General features: G+C 48.9%; 1 protein-coding gene across 5 annotated transcripts in view; it reads right to left on the reverse strand.

Moving 5' to 3' along the window:
* SLC4A9 (solute carrier family 4 member 9) overlaps window positions 1–26126 on the reverse strand; it is a 1170242-nt gene that overhangs the window by 425437 nt on the left and 718679 nt on the right. For all 5 annotated transcript variants that reach the window (XM_069652671.1, XM_069652669.1, XM_069652668.1 and 2 more), the window contains one exon: window positions 9103–9260. In XM_069652671.1, coding sequence (XP_069508772.1) covers window positions 9103–9260 — 158 coding nt within the window. The remainder of the gene's footprint in view (window positions 1–9102; window positions 9261–26126) is intronic.

Genomic DNA, 26126 nt, shown 5'->3' on the forward strand with positions numbered 1-26126 from the left:
GACTCATTTACCACCCGGGCGTGGTCGGGGAAGGATACATACCTGATTGGAGGAAGGACACATTCTAGGAACTTCTTCCAAGGCTATTTAAACCACACCCGATCAGCCACACGTGCTTCGCGTTGTTCTGCATCTAGCAGCTGGACGCTCACCGTGTCTGCTCCTGCATCTTGACTTCTGCCACACCTGCCAGCATCCTGAATCACCTGCAAAGGAAGGGAACAAGAGAACAGAAGAAGGAAAAGGCCTCACCTGCTAAATCTGCATCCCAGAGACATTTCGCCGACAATCCTGAAAAGGAAGACATTTATTTTTAAAAGCACATCGCATCGATCGCTGCAGCGCCGCATTCTACTCACCTTTACAGGGTGCCTCCATGTTCAGCAGCGACCATCCGGATTCGCAGTCGCGCCCCCGCGCCTAGGGAGAAAAAGACAAGAACAAAGGTGAGAGAAAGAAGGGAAAAGGGAAGCTAAAACTCCATGTCAAGACTTACCTGTTGGGTCATTCCCTTTTCATTTCGGGTCCGCGCCGCATCCAGGCATTTTCGGACCCCGGCCCCTAAGGGGAAAAAGACATCAGCGTTAATGAGTGAATGAAAAGACATTACCAAAACACTCCTTAAAGACTTACCTGATTTCCACAAGGATTTCACTGCTCACCTCGGGTCGGTGCCTGTTCCCCGGCATTCCGTACCCCGGCCCCTATGGGGAAAAAGACACTAGCATTAGAACATTAATGCATGGACACAAGGGTAACCACTTATAGAAAAACTTACCTGGAAGCCAAGCAAGTTTGGTTCTCACCCATCCGAAAATCCAGTGACGTAACTGGATACCAACACGCCCCTGCATCAGAAGCAGGATGGAGAGCTCGTCCTTCCAGACCCTAAGGTGAGACGCTACGGGGAAGCACAGAAGGGTTTTGAGGAGGGTGAGAGGGGTAAGTGGGAGGCCGATTGCATTACCCCGCAGACAGTTAACCCCCTATTCTCACCTACAGAAGGATACTTCTGCGAGTCAGACAAGCCAGATCTGGGGCCCGGTCCAGTCCGTCTTCCGAACCCTGCGCATCACCTTAGACGAGGTCACAGCAGCGCGAACCAGGCCAGCGCCCCCGTGGGAGTCAGGTGAGCGTTACAGAACGCGAAGCCTTCCTACAAATTCCCACCCAGGCGCTATGGAAACTTCTGAGACTGATCAGTTGGCCCAATTACTGGGGGAATTATGGGCCGAAGTACATGCCGCTCGTCAAGAGACTAATGCCCTCAAGAGGGAATTAATAATATCAAAGGAAAGAACTGATGACCTGGCCAGACAGCTTTTGCAAGGTCAAGCTGGACAAACTCCTCTACCCTGTTCCGGGGGGAACCCCGCTCCTGTGGTTCCCAGTAACCCTGTGCAGATTAATCTACCTGGAAACATGCCGCTGGCCCCACCTGAACGCTTTGCTGGGGACCCCAAACGATTCGCCGTATTCATGAATCAGTGTCGTTTGCACTTCCTATGCAGACCTGGGGCCTTCCCTAATGATCAGACCAAAGTAGCCTTTGTATTGTCATATCTCAGCGGCTGCGCTGCCGATTGGTCAGTTCCACTGGTTTCTCAAGATGACCCGATTCTCCGTGATTTTCAAGGATTTCAAGCAAGCATGGAAAGGTTATTTGCTCGACACTCTCAGGGGCAGGATCTGGATGACGAACTTCTATCCCTGCGACAGGGCAATCAGGACCTCCTATCCTATATTGCAACCTTTAATAGACTAATTGTGGAAACGGGATGGCCAGAGGATAAAAGAGTCACGTTATTTTATCGAGGTCTACGCGGAGAACTGAAAGATGTCTTGGCCCAAGTTGTAAATCCGCCCCAAGAATGCACAGAATATATAGACTTAGTGGTCCAATTGGATCACAGACTTCAAAACAGAAAAACAGATCGGTCCAGGTTTGAGACCCGGGTGTTGGTCAAGACCCACGCTAACCCCAAGGGAGTTGATGTCTCTGAGCCTATGCAAATTGGAGGGGTTAAAGAACCCTTAACTCAAAAGAAACGTGAAAGGAGGCGGCAGTTAAAATTATGTGTTTATTGTGGGAACTCTGGACACTTTCTACGAGATTGCCCGGCAAAACCGCCCCGAAAAGCGGTAGGAGCCGCTGATAAAAACCATGAAGACTCTGTTTCGGGAAACGACTCAGCCCGACAAGCGTAGGGGTCCGCTTGCCGAGCTTGAAAACTAACTCTCAGACCTCGCATTTCATTGTGCCAATGGTTCTCATAGATCCAGAAAAGCCTAAGCGGTTGCATGCAATAAAGGCATACATCGTTAGTGGGGCTATTGGAAACTATGTGGATCGTGAATTGGCCTCTAGGATTAACCTCCCTCTCCATCCTAAAACCAGCAAAGATGTCATCACCACAGTCGATGGAACTGAAATTGCCTCTGGACCGGTAACACATTCCACTACTGGGGTGACTCTTATTGGTCCTGACGGCCATCGGGAGGCAGTTGTGTTTGATGTAATCAAGGCTCCACAGTTTCAGGTTATTCTTGGAATTCCTTGGTTAGAGACACATAATCCTCGAATTGATTGGCGAGCTAAGAGAATAACCTTCCCGGATTGTGCACAAACATGCTACCCAGAAAACCTGAAGATTAATCTGGCATCTGTAACCTCTGCCTCCATGCAATTACCTCCGGAATACCAGGACTTTCAGGACGTCTTCCAAAAGGAACAGGCCAACACGTTACCTCCTCACCGATCGTAGGATTGCCAAATCGATCTGGTGCCCGGTGCACAACCCCCTTGTAGCAGGATTTATGCCCTTACCGAACCTGAGAACCTGCATTTGAGACAATATTTGGATCAATACCTCGCCAATGGTTTTATTCGCCCGTCAAAGTCCCTGGCATCCTCGGCTTTGTTCTTCGTGCCTAAAAAAGAAGGCGACCTTAGAACTTGTATCGATTACCGCGCATTGAACCAGATAACGGTTAAAAACCGTTATCCTCTGCCTCTGATTCCTGAACTCCTTGACCAGGTGAAGGACGCTTGCATATACACCAAGTTAGATCTCCGGGGGGCATATCATCTGGTGCGAGTAAAAGAAGGCGACGAATGGAAAACAGCCTTCCGTACAAGATATGGATTATTCGAATACCAGGTAATGCCTTTCGGGTTGTGCAATGCGCCTGCTGCCTTCCAATTCTTCATGAATGATGTCCTTCGGGAACTCATCGATGTTTGTGTTGTCGTCTATATCGATGACATTCTAGTGTACTCCTCTTCGGAATCTGATCACAGAAAACACGTTAGGGCAGTTCTGGAAAAACTGCGCCAACACAAACTATTTGCTAAACTGGAGAAATGTGTTTTCCATACCACAGAAGTTGAGTTTCTCGGTTTCATCCTGACACCCAAAGGAGTCCGAATGGACTCAAGAAAAGTGGATGCCATCCTCAAATGGCCATCACCTAGCTCTGTAAAAGGGGTTCAAAGCATGCTCGGCTTTGCCAATTTCTATCGCAGGTTTATCCCGGAATTTTCACGCATAGTACAACCCATTACTGCACTCTTGAGGAAAAATAAACGTTTTGAATGGTCTGAAGAAGCCGAGCAGGCCTTCCAGGATTTAAAAGCTAAGTTTACCTCCGCACCTATATTGAAACACCCACGTCCAGATCTCCCGTATGTCGTCGAAACTGACGCATCCAGCCTAGCCATGGGAGCAGTTCTGTCTCAAAGAGATCCTGAAACCAACCAACTGCATCCCGTAGCATTTTGGTCCAGAAAATTCTCGGCACCAGAGATTAATTACGCAATCACTGACAAAGAACTGTTAGCCATAAAGTCCGCTTTTAAAGCCTGGCGGCATTACCTGCTTGGCGCTCGACATACCATCACGGTGATCACTGATCACCTGAATTTACAGTATTTGAAAACCGCCAAGGCTCAGTCATCACGGCAGCTCCGATGGGCTTTGTTTTTCGCTGAATTTGATTTCGTGATTACCTATCGACCTGGCTGCAAGAACGGCAAAGCAGACGCCTTATCCCGAATTGGAATGGGAGAATCTGATACAAACTCAGAACCAGTACCAATAATTCCCGAACAGAGAATTCTATGCATGACTTCGTTACAGACGCTTGAAGACATTCAAGTCAGAGTGAAACAACTCCTGGACCCTACAGTCCTACAGGATTGGATACAAAAGGGATCAGACTTTACCATAGATAATGGTTTACCTTATTACCAAGGACGCTTATTCCTGCCGCACAAGGATTTACACAAACTAGTTATTTCAGGTTATCATGATACATTAATAGAGGGACACCCCGGTATTGCCAAGACAATGGAAAAGGTGAAACGACAATTCTGGTGGCCCTCTTGGCGAAAAGATGTTAAATCTTTTGTGATGTCCTGTGGTGTTTGCGCCCAAAATAAAGGTCAAAAGAAAAGACCAGCCGGTCTCCTTCAACCTCTAGACATACCGCCAGCACCCTGGCACACCCTATCAATGGATTTTATTACGGACTTGCCTCCTTGTTCGGGATACAATACCATTCTGGTAATTGTGGATTTGTTTTCCAAAATGGCCCACTTCATTCCTTTGAAAGGTTTACCTTCAGCTTCTGTCCTAGCCAAAGAATTCCTCGAAAATATTGTTCGGCTACATGGATTCCCATCTATACTAATCTCTGACCGGGGAAGCCAATTCATTTCCCACTTCTGGCGCAAATGTTGTCAAATGGCACAAATCGACGTAAGATTATCGACCAGTCACCACCCTCAGACCGATGGTCAGACCGAGAGGACAAATCAGACCCTTGAGCAGTACTTACGGTGTATGTTACAGCAATCTGAAAGCAACTGGAAAGACATTCTTTGGATAGCCGAATACGCATATATTAATTCGGTACACTCTGGAACTGGCCATAGTCCTTTTTATACCTTGTTTGGACATCACCCTCGAACTTCAAACCTCGACTCACTTCAGAACCTCGGAGTGCCCGCAGTAGAACATCTGCATTCTACCATTACCCGAGCCTTCAAAGAGACAACCACGCATTTACAACAAGCCAAGAGAAAATACAAGGAGAATGCTGACCTACATCGGAGTGAAGCACCTCCGTATCAGATTGGGGATCAAGTGTGGTTAGCTACCAGACATTTACCGCTCAAAGGGCCTCGAACTTTTAACCCAAAATATCTAGGACCTTATTCTATTACGGCAATAATTAACCCAGTAGCGGTTAAACTTGATTTACCAGCTAATATGCGAATTCACCCTGTTTTTCATGTGTCACTTCTAAAACCAGTGGTCCCCGGAACCCGACTACTCAAACCTCCAGAACCTATTCAAATAGATGGGGAACCCGAATTCGAAGTGAAGAACATTTTAGATTCAAAAATGTTTAGGTCAAAGCTTTTCTACCTAATTGATTGGAAGGGGTACGGACCTCAGGAGAGGTCGTGGGAACCCAGTGGCCATGTGCATGCACCTCGATTAGTCAGGAAATTCCACTGACTCTTCCCAAACAAACCAAAACCCCCGGAGGGAACAACCTTGGGAGGGGCCTTGGGGGGGAGTGCTGTCACGATGCCCGCTCCCGGGGAGCCGGCTCAGGCCCTGCGTCCCCGAAAGCGGACATCAAGTCCCCGGGGAAGGTCCCAGCAACCCCTTATAGGGGCCCTTTGGACAGCGTCCTGGCGCCTATGGCCTATGGCGCCAGGCTCATAGAAAACGTCAGTCCTGGCGCCATAGGCGCCAGGCTCATTATGAAAGTGTTTGGGTGCACTTACCTGATGCAGACCATGCTGCAAAACCCCGGCCTCCTTGAGGCCTGAAAGGAACTACTTTACCTGTGGGAATTATTTACCACACGGGCGTGGTCGGGGAAGGATACATACCTGATTGGAGGAAGGACACATTCTAGGAACTTCTTCCAAGGCTATTTAAACCACACCCGATCAGCCACACGTGCTTCGCGTTGTTCTGCATCTAGCAGCTGGACGCTCACCGTGTCTGCTCCTGCATCTTGACTTCTGCCACACCTGCCAGCATCCTGAATCACCTGCAAAGGAAGGGAACAAGAGAACAGAAGAAGGAAAAGGCCTCACCTGCTAAATCTGCATCCCAGAGACATTTCGCCGACAATCCTGAAAAGGAAGACATTTCTTTTTAAAAGCACATCGCATCGATCGCTGCAGCGCCGCATTCTGCTCACCTTTACAGGACGCCTCCATGTTCAGCAGCGACCATCCGGATTCGCAGTCGCGCCCCCGCGCCTAGGGAGAAAAAGACAAGAACAAAGGTGAGAGAAAGAAGGGAAAAGGGAAGCTAAAACTCCATGTCAAGACTTACCTGTTGGGTCATTCCCTTTTCATTTCGGGTCCGCGCTGCATCCAGGCATTTTCAGACCCCGGCCCCTAAGGGGAAAAAGACATCAGCGTTAATGAGTGAATGAAAAGACATTACCAAAACACTCCTTAAAGACTTACCTGATTTCCACAAGGATTTCACTGCTCACCTCGGGTCGGTGCCTGTTCCCCGGCATTCCGTACCCCGGCCCCTATGGGGAAAAAGACACTAGCATTAGAACATTAATGCATGGACACAAGGGGAACCACTTATAGAAAAACTTACCTGGAAGCCAAGCAAGTTTGGTTCTCACCCATCCGAAAATCCAGTGACGTAACTGGATACCAACACGCCCCTGCATCAGAAGCAGGATGGAGAGCTCGTCCTTCCAGACCCTAAGGTGAGACGCTACGGGGAAGCACAGAAGGGTTTTGAGGAGGGTGAGAGGGGTAAGTGGGAGGCCGATTCCATTACCCCGCAGACAGTTAACCCCCTATTCTCACCTACAGAAGGATACTTCTGCGAGTCAGACAAGCCAGATCTGGGGCCCGGTCCAGTCCGTCTTCCGAACCCTGCGCATCACCTTAGACGAGGTCACAGCAGCGCGAACCAGGCCAGCGCCCCCGTGGGAGTCAGGTGAGCGTTACAGATTTGAAGGTAGATGGTTTGTTCGGTAGTTGTTTATAGTCCGGGTCAGCTAGTAGTAAGGATGTTTTAGCGTTGATTTTGGTTTGAAGGCGAGCTATTTTATCTAATAATGCTTTCTGAATATTGCTACACCATAGTGTGTCAGTAACACATTTGTCTGTGGGGGCGATGGGGGATTCTAGTTCTTTCAGAATCTTAAAGAGTTCCTTTGTGTTGGAAACCGCTTGTGTAATCCTTTTATTATAGGTATCTTTTTTGGCAAGAAGTATGGCTTCTTTGTAGCTAGAGGAGGCTAGGGTTAGCTCAGTTTTATTAGATGTTGTGGGGTGTTTCTTCCAATGAGCCTCAGCGGTTCTTTTAGTTTTGCGTAATTCTCTTAACTGTGGCGTGAACCAGGTGTTAAGGTGTCGTTGTGGTTTAGGTTTCCGCAATTTTAGAGGGGCGATGGTGTTCAGTGCTTTGAGAATAGCCTGGTTGTAGGTATCCACTAAGACTGTGGGGTCAGCATCTGAGTCAATATTATTCAAGATAGGGAGTAGTATAGGTATGACATTGTCCGGAGTGATATCTTTCTTGTTTCTCGTGCAAGTGGCAGGGGCGATGTTGGGCACCGGGAGGGGTGATGGCTTTGATAGTAAAGGTTAATTTATGATGATCCGACCAGATGCAAGGGTCATTGGATAGGAGGTCAATGGGGCAGTTGAGGTGGGAGAGCCAGTCTAGTGTTCTGCCTTTGATATGAGTAGGTTCATGGATAATGTGATTGTGGCCCAGTTCAGATAAGGTGTTGGCTAGGTCATGGGCGTTAGAGTCCTTAGGGTCGTTGAAACCTAGATTAAAGTCCCCAAGTAAGATGGTTTGGGAATTAGGTTTGATATTTATGGTTATAAGTGATGCAATGTCCTCTATAAAAGAGGAGATGGGTCCTGGGGGGCGGTAAATAAGGTGCACAGTTGCCGTGTGGTTGGGTGAAAGAGGTAGTTTAATTGATAGGGATTCAGCAGAAGGGATTTGGGCGTCTTGGATGACTTTAATGTCGAAGGTATTTCTGAATATGAGGGCGAGTCCGCCTCCCTTCGTTTGAGTGGTGTTTCTATCAGATCTAATGATAGCATAATCCTTAGGTATGGCGAGGGCCAGAGATGGGCCGGATGCAGCATTGAGCCAAGTTTCTGTGACTGCAAGGAGATCAAGATTTTCATAAGTTATAAAGTCAGCGATGTCGAGAGCATGGGCAGGAAGAGCCCTAGCATTCACCAAAGCTGCTTTAATTAATATGTCTTTTTTGGGAGATTTTTCAGATGGTATCGTTCGACTATGCCGAAGGCTGTGAGCTAGATTGTCTGAGTCAATGGAGGAATTGCCAAGGTTATGGTCAGTATGCAAGTGTTTCATGCTACGGGATCTTAGTCTAGAGTTTCTGGATAAGATGCTAGGGTGGTGAGAGTAAGGGGAAGTGGGTGGGCCAGTTCTAGAATTCAATCTAGCATTTCTATTCGAAAGGCTGGGGTGGTGAGAGCATGGATAAGTAGGTAGTCTAGTTCTAGAATTCAGTCTAGTGTTTCTGGTGGCAATGGAGCAAGGTTGGTTAGGTGTTGGTCTAGTAGCAAAGTGGCGTAACCAGAGTGCAGGATCATCCAGGTATGGATTTGCGGGTGTCATGGTGCTGGGCAACGATGAACTAGTGGATGTGTCTTGATTAAAGTGTGGGTTGGGTTGACTAGACCAGTGTCTACTGTAGGTATGCAGTAGGTGGATGAGAGTCGATAGGTACCAATACATGATGTGGGTGGCGTCGCTAGTACACAAGGTAGCAGATGCGGTCTGTTAGAGAACAGAAGCACAACAATGATCAATTCAATGTGGTCAAAGGGTGACCATGAGGCACAACATAACAATTAATGAGGTCTGTAGGCGACCATAAGGCACAACACAATAATCAATATGGTCTGTATAGATACCGGCTCCGCTTGTGCCAAATATAAGCAGTACAGGAAATGCACAGCAAATGTGACCACTGAAAAATCATGTGGAGGCGCCCACTGTTAATAAACATAATTGTTACCACACAAAGCAGCTCATTTTGGCATGTTACCTGCTTGGTAGGGCGACTTCTGTCAATGCACCGAGCACTGCTGCATCCCGTAACCTGATAAAAACAATAAACGGCTTGTCCAAAAAGTCCACTTCACCAACAAGTACATTGGCTACTTCCGTTCCTTCGGGAATCTTCCTTTTGAACCTGTTTCTTAGCTGGAATAATAAATAATTATAGAATAATAAACTTTGCATACTACTTGTATTTTACATATTAAGAATGATAAATTCGATTTTTTTTAAAAATTTAAAAAAAGAATAATAAACGTAAATAAAAACCAAAACAAATCGAAACTTGCTGTGTATTATATTTTTCTTTAAAGTAGTGTGGTTTGTAGCAACATAATTGTTTGTGGCGTGGTGGGCACCTATCCATGCGAAAGGCAGGGGTTCCTGGAACTGACGGCATTCCTAAACTACATGGACTTTTCAGAGCCTTCCAAATTGAGAGAACAATGTGGTGTGACATGGTGTTAAGGGAGAATTTTGCCAGTAGGGGAGTGCCAGCAGGGCGTAGTGTCCACCCCAGCGTCCAACAAATACAATGGTAGGATGGAGAGCAAGCGTTGGTTGAGAGAGCCGAGGGGTCTGTTGGGTGAGTAGGGCGTAACATTTACCCTGAGGTTGGAGGCGGGCCCCGCTTGACTTGGCATTAGGAATCATTCTAAAAATCTAATTAACTTCTAGCTAGAAGTTAAAAATGGCGAGTGTCACCCAACTAGGACAGCATAGCGGTTTGCTATAACCACAGATCGGGGTAGGAGGGCAGGGAGGAAACTGCTAATGACAAAAAACTCAGTTACAACAAAGAGAAAGAAGTGGGGAAGTGAAAATAATGAAAGGAAAGACCAAAATAATGTAGAGTCTCAAGAAACCCATTAGGGTAGTCGAGGGAGTGGTGGCTTCAATGGGATGTTCTAAAGTCAGCCCGTTATCAGGTCAAGATAAACATTTTTCGAAAGTATCACTAGCCAAATACTATGTGGTGGATTTGGTAATCCTGTCTAATCTCAAACACATGGCCCCTGTATTGGTTGGCACTCCTCCTGTCGATTCTAGTCAACACTTCTGATCCAAATGTCACAGGAGTTACAAGGTGACCAGTGTAAAACCTCATGAATCTCAAAGACAAAACACTATCAATGCATTCTTTTGAATAATAATAACTTACTTCAAAATAACACTTTCTAGCTCAGATTGTTTTACTTTTATACCAGAGTAAATAGTAGGTGTGTGGCGATGGATCATAAAAACAGATCAAATAGAATTCATTGAAGCTTTTTAAAGAAACTCTCTGGCTGTCACTTGTTCAGAACGCTATTCCATCGCTCTTTGGTTGCCAGGATTATTTTCGGTAGGTCTGCTACTGGATGTTGAGTTCTAGCACATAGTGGAACTCGGAGGGTTCAGTCTCTCGGAACGTTTATTAAATAGTTTTCTGTGAGTGTACTTTACCAAGATAGCTGTGGACTTTCTGAATGCAAGTTACATTATGTAACAGTTCTTGGTGAGTACTGTGGTATGTAGAGGAAAGGCAGCAGAGGCGTCCTGGCGTGTCTACGTCAGGACGCAAGTAAAGGAATAAAACAAAGAGACCCGACTGCCTGGGAAACAAACTCAACTGGGAAAGCCACATTGAGAAAACTCAACAGAAGGCAACAGGAATAATGGCAGCGCTGTACCCACTCCTGAAGACCAAGTCCATGCCCCTCCGGGCAAAGATCAACATCTACAAGGCGATCATCAGACGAACCCTGACGTATGCCTCCCCAACATGGAAGACATGCCATGAGCGACACCGGAAGAGTCTTCAGATAGTCCAGAACAAGGCCCTGCGGATATCGTCTGGAGCTCCAATCTTCACAAGACAGCAGACCTTCACAGAGACCTGGACATCGAGATGTTGGACGAACATCTAGCGAAACTGAGTAAGATGTTCTGCCAAGGAATGGATCAGAATCCGAACTCTCTGATTAGAAGACTCACTGCCACCACTGCAAACCCCTTCGACCGCTACCCATGGCCATCACTGCGAAGACCCTGTGAAACCAACCCTACTGTGACAAGACCACACAGACCAAGAAGAATACTAACCCACGACTACATACTCAACCCGAGAAAGTGGAGTAATGAGGCTCAAGTCACGGTATCCAAAATCACTGCTGAAGGATAAAAATCTATCAGTAAGTAGAAGAAGAAGCGCTCCTGGGAAACGGGACAGTCAGGAGTGAATAAGCCACTGGTGTGTCTGTGTTATCTATACTCCCGGAGCTCTCCCTGCCAGGCCCAGCCTGTGCTACAGCCCTGCACGGGAATTATCACATAGGCGACGAGGCGAAAAGGCCTATGTGCCTGCATCCAGCAATGCAGAACCCGACTAACAGCCTGGTGTCCGCAGCAGTGATACAGTGCTGCAGCAAATGTGCGGGAGGGGCACCACCTGGTGGCAAATGCCTGTAACCGCAATTGTGAAATAAAGAAAAGAACATCTAAAACCAGTGAACAGACACACGTGCTCAGAACATGAACAGTGAGCGGGCGACCAGACCCAGGTGAGGAGGGTTTGGATGCTAATCTGAGTGCCCTCACTGCATGTGCAGCAGCTGCCCCACCCAAGGGGGGAAATACCTGTGTGGATCACAGCAAGTGACCTGAACCAGCCCAGACTACCAAAGCCAACGCACATACCAGCACAGCACAAGCGCAGCAGCACAAGCACTGACAGGAGAGCCTAGAAGCAAAGCGCCCACCAGACACCAACCTAGATAACAGACAACAGCGCCAGGCCAAAGTCAAGAAAGCATAAACCGACAGGGGGGCAGCAGCCCCGGACCCTCAAGAGAAACACCCAGCCTGCAAGCTGCGTGACCAGAGAGAAGCAATTCGCATGACTCCACTCAAGTAGCGTTCATGAAACCATTTGACCCATATGTGGAAGGGGCAGCTATTCAGTGGGACCTCTGGCTCCAATAATTTGAGCTGCACCTCAAGTAAAAAAAAATCACTGCCGACGAAGAGAAGCGCACACTCCTCAATCTAGACCTAGGCACGCTTGCACTATGGCTTTTCAACACACTGCCGACCAGGGGCCAGGAGGATGACTACCAGGCTGCCAGAAATGCACTGAATGGAAAATTCCAGCCACAACTAAATCCCGACTATGAACGGTTTCAGCTGAGCTTAACGAGGCAACGACCAACAGAATCAATCAATGACTTTCACTCGAGAATTCACAAAATGGCTATAGACTGCAAATTTCCCAATGAAGAATTCTCTGTGAGACAGCAACTCATCGAAATCCACTTTGTCGTTCCCTCGCCAGACGTATGGACTCTTCATATGGTCTCTGTGCTCTCTCCTTTATCTTCTTCTCCCATTAATGATGGTCCCTGGGGGGAGGCCCTCCTGGCCCCCTTCCACTCATATAAGGTCATCATTAATGTTTACCTGATTGGCACCATCTTGGTCCAAGGCCCTCAGGTCAACCTTCTCCTCTTTGATAGATGCTTTCCCCGCCTCATCAATTTCCTTTCTATTCCTGCTGTCCCTTCTCTCCCTTCTTCGGCTTCCTTGCCTCCCACCTTTGCCTCCTCCTTGGCTACCTTGCTCTCGCGTCCTTCCTCTTCTGCCCCCCCCCTCGGGCTCCTTCTAAACCTCTGCAGGGCGTACCTCTGATATGTACCCCTCCCCAGAAGTCTTTCAAGGTTGGCAACCTTCTCCATATTCCCACTCTCAACTCTCGCTCAGCTGTCAAACACTCCTCTGATATCTGCCACCTCCTGGAAGAACTTGATGTTGATGTCCTCGGTCTCACTGAGACATGGTTTACAGCCAGCTCTGTCACGAGCGTTGACACTCTCCTTCCTGATGGTTACAAGATCCTCTGCGTGCCCAGATTCAACCGTTCCGGAGGGGGTGTAGCCTTGATCTTCCAGGAGTGGATTCCTGCCTCGGTCATTACAATGCAGGCCTACTCCTCTTTCGAATGCCTTGCCTGCAGGCTCTCTCTCTGTCTCCTGGCCACTCTCTAACCGTGGCTACTATCTATCGCCCACCGAGTCAGATCACCTCCTTCCTCTCTGAGTGGGCGGACCTCTCCTCCTCCCTCCAGGCCTCCACCATTGAACTCCTCTTTCTTGGAGACTTTAACATCCACCTGGATGCTTCCAGCCCCTACTCTGGACTCTTTCGTGACCTCTGTAACTCTCTTTCTCTTTCTATTCTCCCCTCTGGCCCGACTCACTCTGCAGGGCGCACACTGGATGTTTGGATCTCCTCAGACCTCCCCATCTCTATCCCCCCTCACCACTCCTCTCTCCTGGAGTGATCACATTCTCTTTTCCTCCCATCTCTCCCTCTCTACCCCTCAGGTCAAGCCAAATCCAGCACTGCCACCTACCCTCTTGGTCATCCGACCCATGAAGCGTGTGTCGGTTTAAGCTTTCCCTGCCACTTTCTCTCCCCCTCCTCCTCCTCTGGCTGACTCACATCCTGATACAGCCCTTTCCATGCTCCACTCTTCTATCTCTTATACTCTTGATGTTCTTGCCCTGTCATGAGGATCTGCTTGAAGCCCAAAGCCAAGTGCAACTCCTGGTATGACCCTGACCTCGTCACCCTTAAACGCTAGTGCAGGGTGGCTGAGAGGAAATGGCTAGCTTCTTGCGCATCCTCTAACAAACTGGCCTGCCGCCTTCTCCAAAGGCATTACCAGCTCTCTCTCTGCACTAAGAAGAGAGCCCACATCCAAGCCCACGTCTCGGTGGCATCTAACAACTCAGTGGAACTGTTTAAAATCTCCAAGGAGCTGGCCAATCCTGCTGCAGTCTCTACCTCTCCTGACCCCTCCCAGGCCCTCTGCACGACCCTGGCCTCTCATTTCATCTCTAAAACTCAGGACAGCCTGTCCACCCTCTTGTCCTCTCCTCCTCCTCCCTCTACTCTCGCCTCTACCTCCGGCCCCTTGTGACCACCTCTCCTCCCTCTTTCTCTAGCTTTCCTCTGTACTCCCCTGACAAGATTTCTAGACAAGTCCGATCTATGAAAGTCTTGTCAAAACAGGTTCTTCCCTGTTCCTCCAAAACCATCAAGGACCACATTGACACCCTCGCTCAAGCCCTGGTTGACTTCTGCAACCACTCCTTCACCACTGGAGCCTTCCCTTCCCCCCTGAAGCACTCTCTTGGGCACCCTCTTCTCAAGAAACCCTCAGCCGACCCCTCCTGCCCGGCTAACTATCGTTCGATCTCCATCACTCTTTCCCTGGGCAAACGCCTGGAAAAGCTTGCCATCTCCCAGCTTAATCTTCACACTGAATCTGTTGGTTGTCTCCATGACCATCAGTCTGGCTTAAGAGCAGCCAGAAGCACAGAAACTGCTCTTCTGAACATTTGTGAAGACCTGCTCTCTAACGTTGACTTCAATCTCCCCTCTGTCCTCATATTACTTGATCTCTCGTCTTCCTTTGACACGGTCAACCATGCCATCCTGCTCAATCGTCTCCGCGATGACCTGGGTATCACTGATCATGCCCTGGGCTGGCTGACCTTGTTCCTCTCTGATCGACCCTCCCAGGTCCAACTTGGGTCCTTCCTTTCTTCTGTCTCACCCTCTACCTGTGGTGTTCCCCAGGGGTCCAATCTCTCTCCCTGGCTGTTCAACCAATACCTGCCATCTCTCGCCTACCGCATTGACGCTCTATGCTCCAACTTTCAGTGCTATGCGGATGACACTCAACTCATTTTCAGGCTCCTCTCTGCCACCTCTTCTCCTTCTCTCATCTCTGACTGTCTGTCTGCTATCAAGGAGTGGTGTGCCGCCAACGATCTCTTCCTTAATGCCAGTAAGACAGAGATTCTCCTCATCAGTACACGTGCACCCTCCTTTCCTGTCACTCTCTGGCTGGCCTCCCTTGGCCCTCTTCCTGCCCCCACCTGTGAGGCTAAGAACCTCGGGCCATCTTCGACTCCACACTCTCCTTTTCTCCTCAAATGTTACGTCTCCTGTCTCCTACACCTAACATCCCCTCTGCGGGTGCCACGCCCCCACCCTCGGCCTCTTGCCGTCCCACTCACTCACATACACATCCGATTGCACGCATGTTCAGGCGCCCATTCAGTCAACATACCCGGGGGTTTACTCATACACCTGGCACTTACTTTCCCTCCCGCTCCTGGCAGCTACACTGGAGGCTTCCATGTCGCCAGGGTGCCCTGAATGGACCTCGGAGGATCCGCGCGTCACGCGTCACGTGACTCTCCATTGCAGCAATACTTCCGTATCACGTGATTTCTGTCACTCCCCATCACGTGATACGCCGTCATTGGATAAAAGTGTCCGGAAGTCAATGAGCGTCGCTTCACAGCTGTTTCCACCTGGATTCCGTGACGCTTGTTCTGTTGCTGACTCTACGGATTTTCTTGACCACGTTTTCTGTACCACGGACTGCCTTTGCCTTGCCCAAGTATTGACATTGGATCACCAGTTGCCAGACTACCTTTGCTCATTGGATTCCTAGTGCCTTTGCCTCTTGTTACCTCGTTTTGGAACTGTTTTCTCGCTGCCTGACCCTTGGACTGTCCCTGGTCTGCCTTACGGATTTTGTTTCTTGCCTTGGATTCTTGGCCTCTGGCCTTCACGCTGGGCGTTTGCCTGTCTGCATACCCACCATCCGCCCTCCACCACTTGGGGAACCCCCAACGCCTCTCTGCTGTTATTGAACATCTTTTGCCAACACATTAGGTAAGCCATTTAGGATCATTTCCCTGGGGTTCTACTCTTGCCAACTGCTCTGTGCTTACCTATAACCTATTGCCTTACAGCGTTCGAGGGGTCCTTTTCCTGCTGTTCCCGAATCCAGGCCTACGAACCACTTCACCTGTGGCCTCAAAGACCACACAGGCAGTATTTCTGGTGTTGTCTGTGCGGTACTTGGGGACGGAGGTATCCTTACTCTGCACGACCATCAAGTCTGTAACATCAAATCTCTGATGTCTCTAAAAAGTCAAACTACCAACTGCACCTCCTAAGAGGTATTTTTCCTTTCATCTCCTTCCCCCAGAAGCTCACTGTCTCTAGAGCTCTGGTTCTGTCCAGGCTGGACTACTGCAATAGCCTCTTCCCAAATCTGCCTGCTTCTACTCTCCGCCCTGTGCAACTCATCCAGAACAGGACTGCGAGACTTGTCCTTGGCCTCAAGCCCAGGGATCAGGGATGTCAATTCACCAAAATGACAGGGGTAGCGGAAGTGACATCACATGACCCGTGATCTCTGATGACATCACAGGAAGTGATGTCATTTGACCCCACCCCGAAGTGACATCACGGGAAGCGATGGAACATGACTGTTTACCCCTTGACAAAACAGGAAGTGGCATCACATAGCATTGTTTCTAAGTACACTATGAAAAATATGGTTACAATATTACTGCAACATGATATACATTTCATACAAGAATGGATCACCACATATATCGGCAGAAAGAAACATGCCAAATTGGGGAAAAGCAAAATACATAGTCCGAAATGTATGCTTATTCTACTATAAATGCTTTTTGTAGGATTTTGTCTGCATTGTGAATTTGAGGTGTTTAAGAAAATACTAAATTGGTGACTCACCCCCTGAATTGTGCCTGAAAGAAACCTTAAATGAGTCTAGCAATTATTGTATGGAATTCCAGAAAGACGAAAATCTCAAATGGCATTGGCTATAGCCCAGGTGCTTCATTTGTAAAACAAAAAAAAAAAATAATTAAACAAAAGGATACATATATATATATTTTTTTTTAAGGGGTAGCAAGGGAGACCCCAGGCCTAGCAAGGGAGACTATGAGGGTCGCAGTGCGACCTCTGGTGCCCCCTAAATGACGTCCCTGCCAGGGATCGTATCCCTCCAACATTAAAATCTCTTCATTGGCTCCCAGTGGCTGTAAGGATTAAGATCAAGACCCTCTGCATTGTCTACAAGGCCTTCTGGGGCCTGGGCCCGCAATACCTCCAACTCTCTCTTCGTAAATACCTTCCTACTCTAGCGCTTCGCTCCTCCATCTGCAACTCACTCAGGGTCAGTCACTTCTCCAAGCAACGAGTTGGTTGTAGATCTCTTTCTTCGGCTGGGGCCTCCCTCTGGAACAGCCTCCCTGCCTCTCCGAAACTTGAGGAGAACCATCTCTGGTTCCAGAATCACCTCAAGACTTTCCTCTTTGCTTCTGCCTTCTCTCTACTCCTCCCCTGCTGATTTCCTGTCTGATACTGCACTGGCAACCTGGCTACCCTCGGATTTCGGGCACAGGCCCCTAGCCGCACAGCTGCACACCCGCACTGCCTCCCGGCAACCCTTGCACTTGGGTCTGTATCTGTAACCCTACAGTCGCCCTCCCTGCACTTTTGGACACCTGCTGTCTGCATTTACCCTTGCGCCTGCCACCTGCTGGCCGCACTTTTTGTTATTGTTTTGATCCCATGTACAGCACTGCCCCTCCCCTAGCCCCTGGCACTTTCCCCCTCCCCTGCACTTGCGCGATCTCAATGTCACTTGGCCTAGTAAGATTGTTGTCTCTGTCATCCCTCTGTTCCCCTTTCCTTGCCTCGTCCTGCCTTGAAACACTTGTGTATAGGCGCATTACAAATGCCATACCATATCATATCATATCCACGGGTTACTGTCTGAAAAGCTCCAGAGAGAGATTCTATCTGAAATAAACATTCCATTAGACCGCATCTTGAGATAGGACATCAGAGGGAGAGGACGCACACCTAGCTAGCCGCGATGGAAGCAGCCATTAGTCATCTGCTGATGATGCCGAACAAGGAACAGCAGCGGTCGCAGCAGTTGACACCAAAGGACAAGCCCCAGGAAATAACTCCATTCTTCCAACGTGGTCAGCACACCCCCAAATGTCATACAGGTGGTGCGGAGGTGCGTGACATCGCAGAAAACCCTGCCCAGAGATTGGAGCGCCTGCCAGAAGTGTGGGAAATGTAACCACTTAGCTTTGGTCTGCCTTAGCACCGGTGAACGCGAGAGGCCCCAGAGACCCCCTTGCGAGAGCAACATCGACCGAGAGGCGGTCGGCAGACAAATCACAAAGGCAAAGCAAGAACAGTAGAATGGAGAGTGCACACAACCAGCAGTGAAAGCGAGGCAGGACAAATCACCCCAGGGACGACAGGCAGGGCATCGCAAGTGGCAGACCCAAATGGTGCACCTCACCTCTACAGTAGTGCCACATAAAAAGTCCAAGAGATCGACACAGAAATCCCAGCCTACGTGCATAGTGCTCATGAATGGCATGCAGACCAGAGTAATTATAGACAATGGGGCAACGGTCAATGTTATACTGCTCACCAAAGTCACAGCCATACTCACTAAACCTGTGTTGCAACCCAAAACAGTTAGTTTATATGCATACGGGAGCAAGACACCCCTCCCAGTAAAGTGATCATTCAACGCTGACATTGTGTACAATAGTGAGGCCTTTGGAACCAGGCTCTATGTAGTGCACGCCGGTGTCGAGACTCGCCTAAAATGTAAAACAGCAGAGACACTGAAAATCATCCACTTCACCCTCCCGCTCCAATGGCCGAAAGTGGACAAAATCATAGCGAAGCATACAGAGCTGTTCAAAGGCATTGGCTGCCTGAAAAACAGGACCGTAACACTCCACATCGACCCATCCATTGAGCCGCGAGCGGTCTGGCATCAGAGGGTGCCATTCCAGCTTTGGGCAGCCATCGAGGAGGAACTCAACATGTTGGAAGACCCCCATATCATAGAGAAAACATCCAGACCGACCCCCTGGGTCTCCCCAATGGTGGTCACGAAGAAGCCAAAGCAACCGAATGCAGTCAGAATGTGCATTGATATAAGACTCCCAAACCTGGCTATCAGGCGTGAATGCCACATCACACCAACCATTGATGAACTGATTGTCGACCTGACAGGGTGTATCGATGTTCAGCAAGCTGAATCTCTGCTCTGGCTATCACCAGATCCGGCTTGCAAAAGAATCCAGGTGGTACTGCAGGCTCAACTTTGGCATCTCGTCGGCGGCGGAAGTCGCTCAGCATGAGATTCGCAAAGTTCTGCAGGACCTGGCCGGGACAACAAACATGAGCGACAACATCCTGGTCTACGGTACCTCTGAAGAAGAGCACAACTCATAGCTAGCAGCCATTCTAGCGCACCAAGAGGAATCCGGCCTCACCTTACATGCCAAAAAATGCCAATTTGGTAAGGCAGAACTGTGATTCTTTGGCTACGTCTTCAATGTGAAGGGAGTTTCCCCCAACCCAGCCAAAGTCGTGGATGTCCAGAATGCCCATCCACCAGCCACAGTGTCAGAGGTGCGGAGCTCCATGGGGATGGCATCCTATTGCAGCCGTTTCATCCCAGACCTGGCTACCATCGCAGCCCCACTTCAGCAAATGACACGGAAAGACGTCCCCTGGACCTGGGGACCAGACCAAGAAGATGCATTACAGAGGATCAAAGCATCCCTGCTGACTAACATCATGATGGCATTCTTCAACACTGTATGCAAAACACAACTGTTAGTAGTTGTCAGCCCGGTGGGTTTGGGAGCAGAACTCACCCAAGTGGACAAAGACTGGAATGCACACCCCATAGCATTCGCCAGCCAAGCATTGACCAACACAGAACAGAGGTATGCCCATATAGATAGAGATTCCCTGGCCATCTCATGGGGGTCCGTCACTTCCAAGTATATCTGCTGGTAAACCGGGCAACAGTGTACATGACCACAAACCCCTGGTGCCCATCTTCAAGGGCTCTGCTCCACATCCACCTGCAAGGCTCAAGCGCTGGGTGCTTCAACTCCAGCCCTTCAACATTGATGTGGCGTACCGCTCAGGGAGGGACAATCCAGCAGACTACTTGTCGCAATAACCCCCGTCGGCACCAACGGCAGAGTAAGACGACACCCAGGAAACAAACAAACACATGTGTCACATGGTTGTGTGTGCCAGGCCGAAACTGATGAAACTGGAAGAGATTGTCAGAGAAACAAACCAGGATTCATGCCTCCAGCGAGTCAAGGAATCCAACCTGCCAGGAAACTGGAAAGACTTACTAGCAGCAGCAATGAACCGGACAGCAGTGGCCCAGGAGCTGCTGAAACATCTACTAGGGGTGCGAGACGAGCTATCAGTCTCCACAAATGGCATTATATTGAAAGGACACCGAATTGTGTTACCCGTGCCATTGGAGTAAAGGGCCCTGAGGCTAGCTCACGAACGGCACCAAGGCATCACCGAGACTCGAGCCTTCCGCAAATCGACAGTGTGGCTGCCCAACATACAAGCGAAAGTCATAGCACTAGTACGTGTGTGTGTGCAGCATGCCAAGTGTTGCAGCAGCCAGGACCACCAGAACCCACTGCATGTCCCCCTCAGAGCCAGCAAAGGTGGCACACGATCAGTCTGGACTTCTGTTCGGTAGCCAATGAGGAGTACCTACTTGTCGCCATTGACGAGTTCAGCAGGTAGCCCGAAGTCGAACAAGTCCAATCAACAGACGTAGCCTCCGTCATCACGGCATTGGAGAAGAGTTTTGCGGTGCATGGTATGCCTAATAGAGTAAAAAGCGAGAATGGACCCCCATTCAAAGGGCGAGAGCTACGGAACTTCCTAGACAACCTAAATGTCGAACATTATCACATCACCCCATAATAGCCCCAAGAAAATGGAGAAGAGGAACGATTTATGGCCTCCCTAAACTAAGTGATCTGCATCGCATAGGAGTAGCAGAACCCGTGGGTGCAGGAAGTCTACCCGTTCCTGCGGGCGTTGTTAAGACGGATTTCTGAACTCTGACCTGGTGGGCAGAGGATCAGAAGACCAGCCTAGTTTCTTGGAACAGGGTAACCTTCTGGACAAGCCAGACCAATCAAGGTAGCATTGGCGGCGGTCAAGACTAGGTCTCAGCCGGGTGAGGGTGACTAAAAGACCTCAATGAGCACACAGTGTAAGGGACACTTCCAAATCACTCCCAGTCAGGTGTATATATATTAAAAATACAAATACATTTATTTCAAGGCCTTTGAAGTTCAACACACAACAAAAATCACAGTAATACTTCTAAGCCAATACAATCCTATCAAAATACATATAAACAAGACCAAAAGGAGCCTAAAGGGTTAATGCACGAAATGGGTCCACAATCTAGAAAGGGAAGGAAGCAGGTAGTGCAAATAGTATTTAGGCAGTTCTGCATCAAACACAATCCTAACTGAAAGGCAGTCCAATCCCTAAAATGAGAGAAGCCTAGTGCTCAAATGTCCTTGTGATGCTGGCGCACACGGTAGTGCAGATGGATGAAACAGGGTCTTTTGTATGGGGCTGTAGAAGTTCAGGAAGGCAGGTGAGGTGCTGCAGAATAGGTTCCCACTATTCGAGGAGGGCTGCCCTTGCTTCACTATGGGCCACCGGTTAGGGTTGCAATTACTCACCGATCCCCGGCGTACTCCGGACCAAACTTCGGCAGTCGAGTCCACTTCGGTTGCAGGTTCAAATGCGGCAGTCTCGCGGCTCTGAGGCTTTCAGCGTCGAAGTTACAGCATTGATTCCCAAATGGGACAGTGGCAATTTCTCTGCTCCTGGTAGATGGATCAGGCCAGTTCTGCTGTAGCAGGCTTCAGGGCACAGAGGGGCACAGCTGCAATGAGTTTGCGAAGTTTGTCACCACGGCGGGGCGAAATGGTAACCGCGTGTACTCTGGTTGGGGCGCTCTCTCTTTACTCCAGACCTGGCAAAGCCAAGTGTATGAAATTCGGTGTGAGAGTGCCGTGAACATGGAGCTTGCGATGTACCAAGTATCAAGGGCCTCCTCGAAACGGTGGCGGTATCAGATCAAAGGTCCTGCACAAGCTGGTCAGCCCACTGGTTGGCCCAGGGACACTTCCGAGAAGGCTTACTTGCAGAGTTTGATGAAGGTGCCGAGAATAGTTGGTCCCACTATTCCAATGGGTCAAAGCGTCTTCGAAGACCTTCTAGGATGACCAGATGCAGAGGGGTCCAGCGGTACGACAGCAGCCTCAGGGTGCCAAACCTTCCAGCGGGTCACCAGTGGTTCCTCGACTCGGCTTCTTAGTTTCAGGATACTTGGATCCTATCCTTCATTTAGTGAGAACTCCAGAGATCGACATGGTATGGGTGTTTGGAGCCTTCTCTTATCCAAAATCTCCTTCGCGCCAAAACGAAAAGGACCCAATGATAGATCTGCTTGCATACAAGCATACCATACGTGGGCCAATCATGGACCACGGTGGTCCCAGGCATTCACAGCACATCAGACTCTCTGGCACCCAGGATTTGTTTTGGAACCAGACAGGCCAGCCTACATCCTGGAAGCACACACACAAGAGATGCAGAAGCCCGCAAAAGCTTGGCATTTCACGGGAGAATGCATGCCCAAATAAGGACTGACCTGGGTAGGTTCGACCTGGGGAAGGTGAAGGGGCAAGATGGCCAAAGGATAGGACAAATAACCTCGTGGCATGGCCATTTTGGATCCAGGCCACCTATTCATGCCAAACGCGGTAATCGCGGTTTACCTGGCAGGAAAGGGTTAAAAATGCATGAAAAGATAAGCTGCCACAAGCTCTGTCAAAGGCACACCTGCACTTCTCCTAAAAAATCCTTCGAGTATCTAGGACCTTTAGAAATGACAGGAAGACCCAAGAGCACTGTACTGCAAGGTACCTGCAACATGTTGCAAGAAAGTTGCAACATTGAAAAGGACTAAGGGAAACACAGTCCCCCAGTACTAACTGTCTTTAAGGGCATGTCAGTTTCCCCATAACAAAGTGAGCTAAAAGCCCAGAGGAGTGCAGCAGAAAGCTGTGCTCACAACTGGAGGGAAAATTACACATGAAATGGAAATGTTGTATAACAGGCGTGCAGGCAGACGCCACACTCACCCACCCATGTCAGCCTAGCCGCCCTAATGTTTGGGTTCCCAGCACATGTAGGGCTGCCAGTGAACAACAGCTAGACGGCTCCCGAGCTGGGAGCGCATTGAAAGGGAGAGAAGAGCCTGGAACATTAGAGAAAGCCACACCAGGAGGGCAATCACCAGCGACATCACCCCAGGAGACATGGTGCTGGTAAAGAACGGAGAGCCCAGGACCAAGCTAGCACTTCTGTATGAAGCAGACCCGTGGATGGTAATAAGCAACGACCACGGAATGGTAACAGCCCAAAGGGAACAAGAGCCCGTAACCTAGAACGGGTCTCACTTCCGGAGAGTACCAGTGACCATCTGAGGAGAAGGCCCCCCCTCCGGCAGAAGTGTCAGGCACAGGCCGGGCTAACCCCCACGTGATGCCACGACGGTCCACCAGTCAGGACAGGAGTGAGGATACAGCCAGCCCAACAAGTGAGCTGTCAAGTATGGCCAGCCCTGAGCAAGAGCCTGGTGCACCGTTGCCACACCTTCCCCGGGGCACTGCATCCAGATATGCGCTGAGAGAACGACCACAGACATCCACAAGACTGAGAGGTTTCGTTCTGCACAGCATCTACCGTGGAACAGTAAGCCAGAGTGACAATGACACCTGATTCGCACATAAACACACAGGACTACAGGAAAAATGGGACAAAAGTTCTCCATGTGTACACCCTCTTAATGTGGGTTCAGAGAAGTTTGACTTCAAGCGCCATCACGCAGCAGATCTGCCTGCATACTCTTCCTCAGTTTCCACCATTAGCCCTATTCATCTGGTTCTCAAGGAAGCGTGACTGAATTCCAACAGGCAGCTTTACTCCTCATACTTTCTCACTGGTTTTGTTTATTCATTCCCACAATCTACTCTAGGGTGGCCAACTCTTTGATATCCTTTTGCGGGACACTTGCCCACAAGGCGTTGATGACGTCACAGTGTCATTGTGCCCCATTTGTGATTTAAATTTGTTAATGGGTCTTAACACCTGGCTTAATTGCAATGCAAATGGTTTGGCCTTGGTAGGTCATGGTCACGTTTTTGTAACTGCAAACATGACCATCACGATCCCAGGAACAAAGCATTATCATTGGAATAAAGATGGTGTCAGAGCGTTAGCAGCTCCCCCTGCAGGCTCAAAAGGAGCTGGGGCTGCTGAGCCGCCCAGAGAAAGAAAGCAGCAGGTGGCAGCGCCGTTGTGTGTAGAGGCCACTTCAGTTTGCAGAGTGGCTGTGCTGGACGCAGGTTATCCCGAATTGCTGTCTACCGAGAGTCACTCTCCAGGGAACAAAGTAAGTCGGGACAACCTGCGTCCCGCACAGCCACTCTGCAAACTGTGGGACAGAGTCTCCAATTACGGGATAATCACGCAAAATACTGGACAGTTGGCCACCCTAATGTGCTGTGGTAACTGTAGCTCAAAGTTCCAGCGTGCAGCTTTACTTTGTGTATTCAGACTCTCTGCATTTTACTCTTCCTTGTCTTTTCTTTCACTTGTGTCGAACGTTTTTCCAGAAATCCTAAGATTTGGCTCTCAGCTTGCTCTGCCACCGTTGCCTCTGTGTCAGGATATTTCACACCGTCTTCACTGGGTCTCCAGCGGCCGACGTGGCGTCACTCCCCCGCCTCGTGATTGCATCCTGGTTTGGCGCCATACTCTCGGCTCTGGTGGGCCTGCTGCTTTCAGTCCTGCTGGTGAGCGAGCGCTCCATGACTGACATTCACGGACAGACTCTCCCTCCCTTGGCCAGTCTGCGCAGTGCTCACATTTCCCATGATGGACTGCAGGCTGTCTGCTCCCCAGCGCTTTTCGGACTACCGCTAGGGGGCGACAGTCTGCATATATCTAGCATGCTGGCCTTCTCTACAACCGTGAGTGCTATAGCACTGTCATGTGAAGCTAGGGAGGTCGGAAAGACTTCTGCGCCATAGTCCTTGCGGCTCTATGAACAGCACTTCCTCACACACTATCCTACTCCCTCTTCACCCTACTAACCCAACCCACCTTCTCGTTTACAGATCTGGCTAAGCGCCTAATTCCGTTGGTGACGGTGCGCTATACAAATACCTTTAACGTAACGTAACATAACATAACACACCTCCCTTTACTTTCCTGTCTCTTTTTGTTCGTCATAAGGAAGTGAGAAAATCAGCCTTTCTATTAAATGTACCACTCTTATAGAGTACAGAGAGGTGAAAGGGTTCCAAGGCAAGGAACCATCACAGGATCCTTGGGTTAGTGCCATTACTCTGGGACAACCATGTTAAGGGACACACCATTTTTACAAAACTAAAATATGGCCGTTCCCGGGCCATTTCACTTTGAACACTTCTGAAAGCATTTTTCTTGCTATGGTTATTTTGTGAGGAGACCCTGATGTCTGTAGAGAAAGTATAACTTTAATTTGGCAGAGTAAAAGATTGCCTGTTCTTTCACTTAATACCACCAGGTGAATTTAGCTGCTAATCCCACCAATAGTATTAACACATGTAGTAGTGTTATTATAAGCAGTAATAGAACTACTACCTGCAGTTGTAACACGACTAACAGTGCCAATACTGTTATGTCTATACTTTTAATAACTATAGTATTGGTACCGGTACTACTATATTATTTCTATCAGTAGTAGTGCTAGAAGAAGCAGTAGTAGTATTAGAACTAGTACTACTGTCATTAATAATCATAGTCATTCTTCTACTATTACTATGTGTGTACTTGTAATCATAGTAGTAGTGGTGGTGGTGATGGTAGTATTGAGATATCTGCCGTTACTAGTAGCAGCGCTAGAACTATTTCCAATTGGGCTAGTACTAGTATAAGTACTACGAACAGCTTCTGAAGTAGCACGTCTACTACTATTGGTAGGAGTACCAGTATGACTATTACTCTGACTACTACTTGTAGTAGTGCTAGTATTTACATTAGTAGTAATAATAGTAGTAGTGCTGCTTCCAGTAGTACAGTAGCAGTAGTAGAAGCCATAGTAGTACTGGCAATAGTACTATTACTGCTAGTGGTAGTAGTGTGACTAGTGCTTGTTTTATCAGTACTATTACTATCAGT

This window comes from Ambystoma mexicanum, chromosome 3p (genome assembly GCF_040938575.1).
Source record: "Ambystoma mexicanum isolate Mex_15411 chromosome 3p, UKY_AmexF1_1, whole genome shotgun sequence".
Taxonomy (NCBI): domain Eukaryota; kingdom Metazoa; phylum Chordata; class Amphibia; order Caudata; family Ambystomatidae; genus Ambystoma; species Ambystoma mexicanum.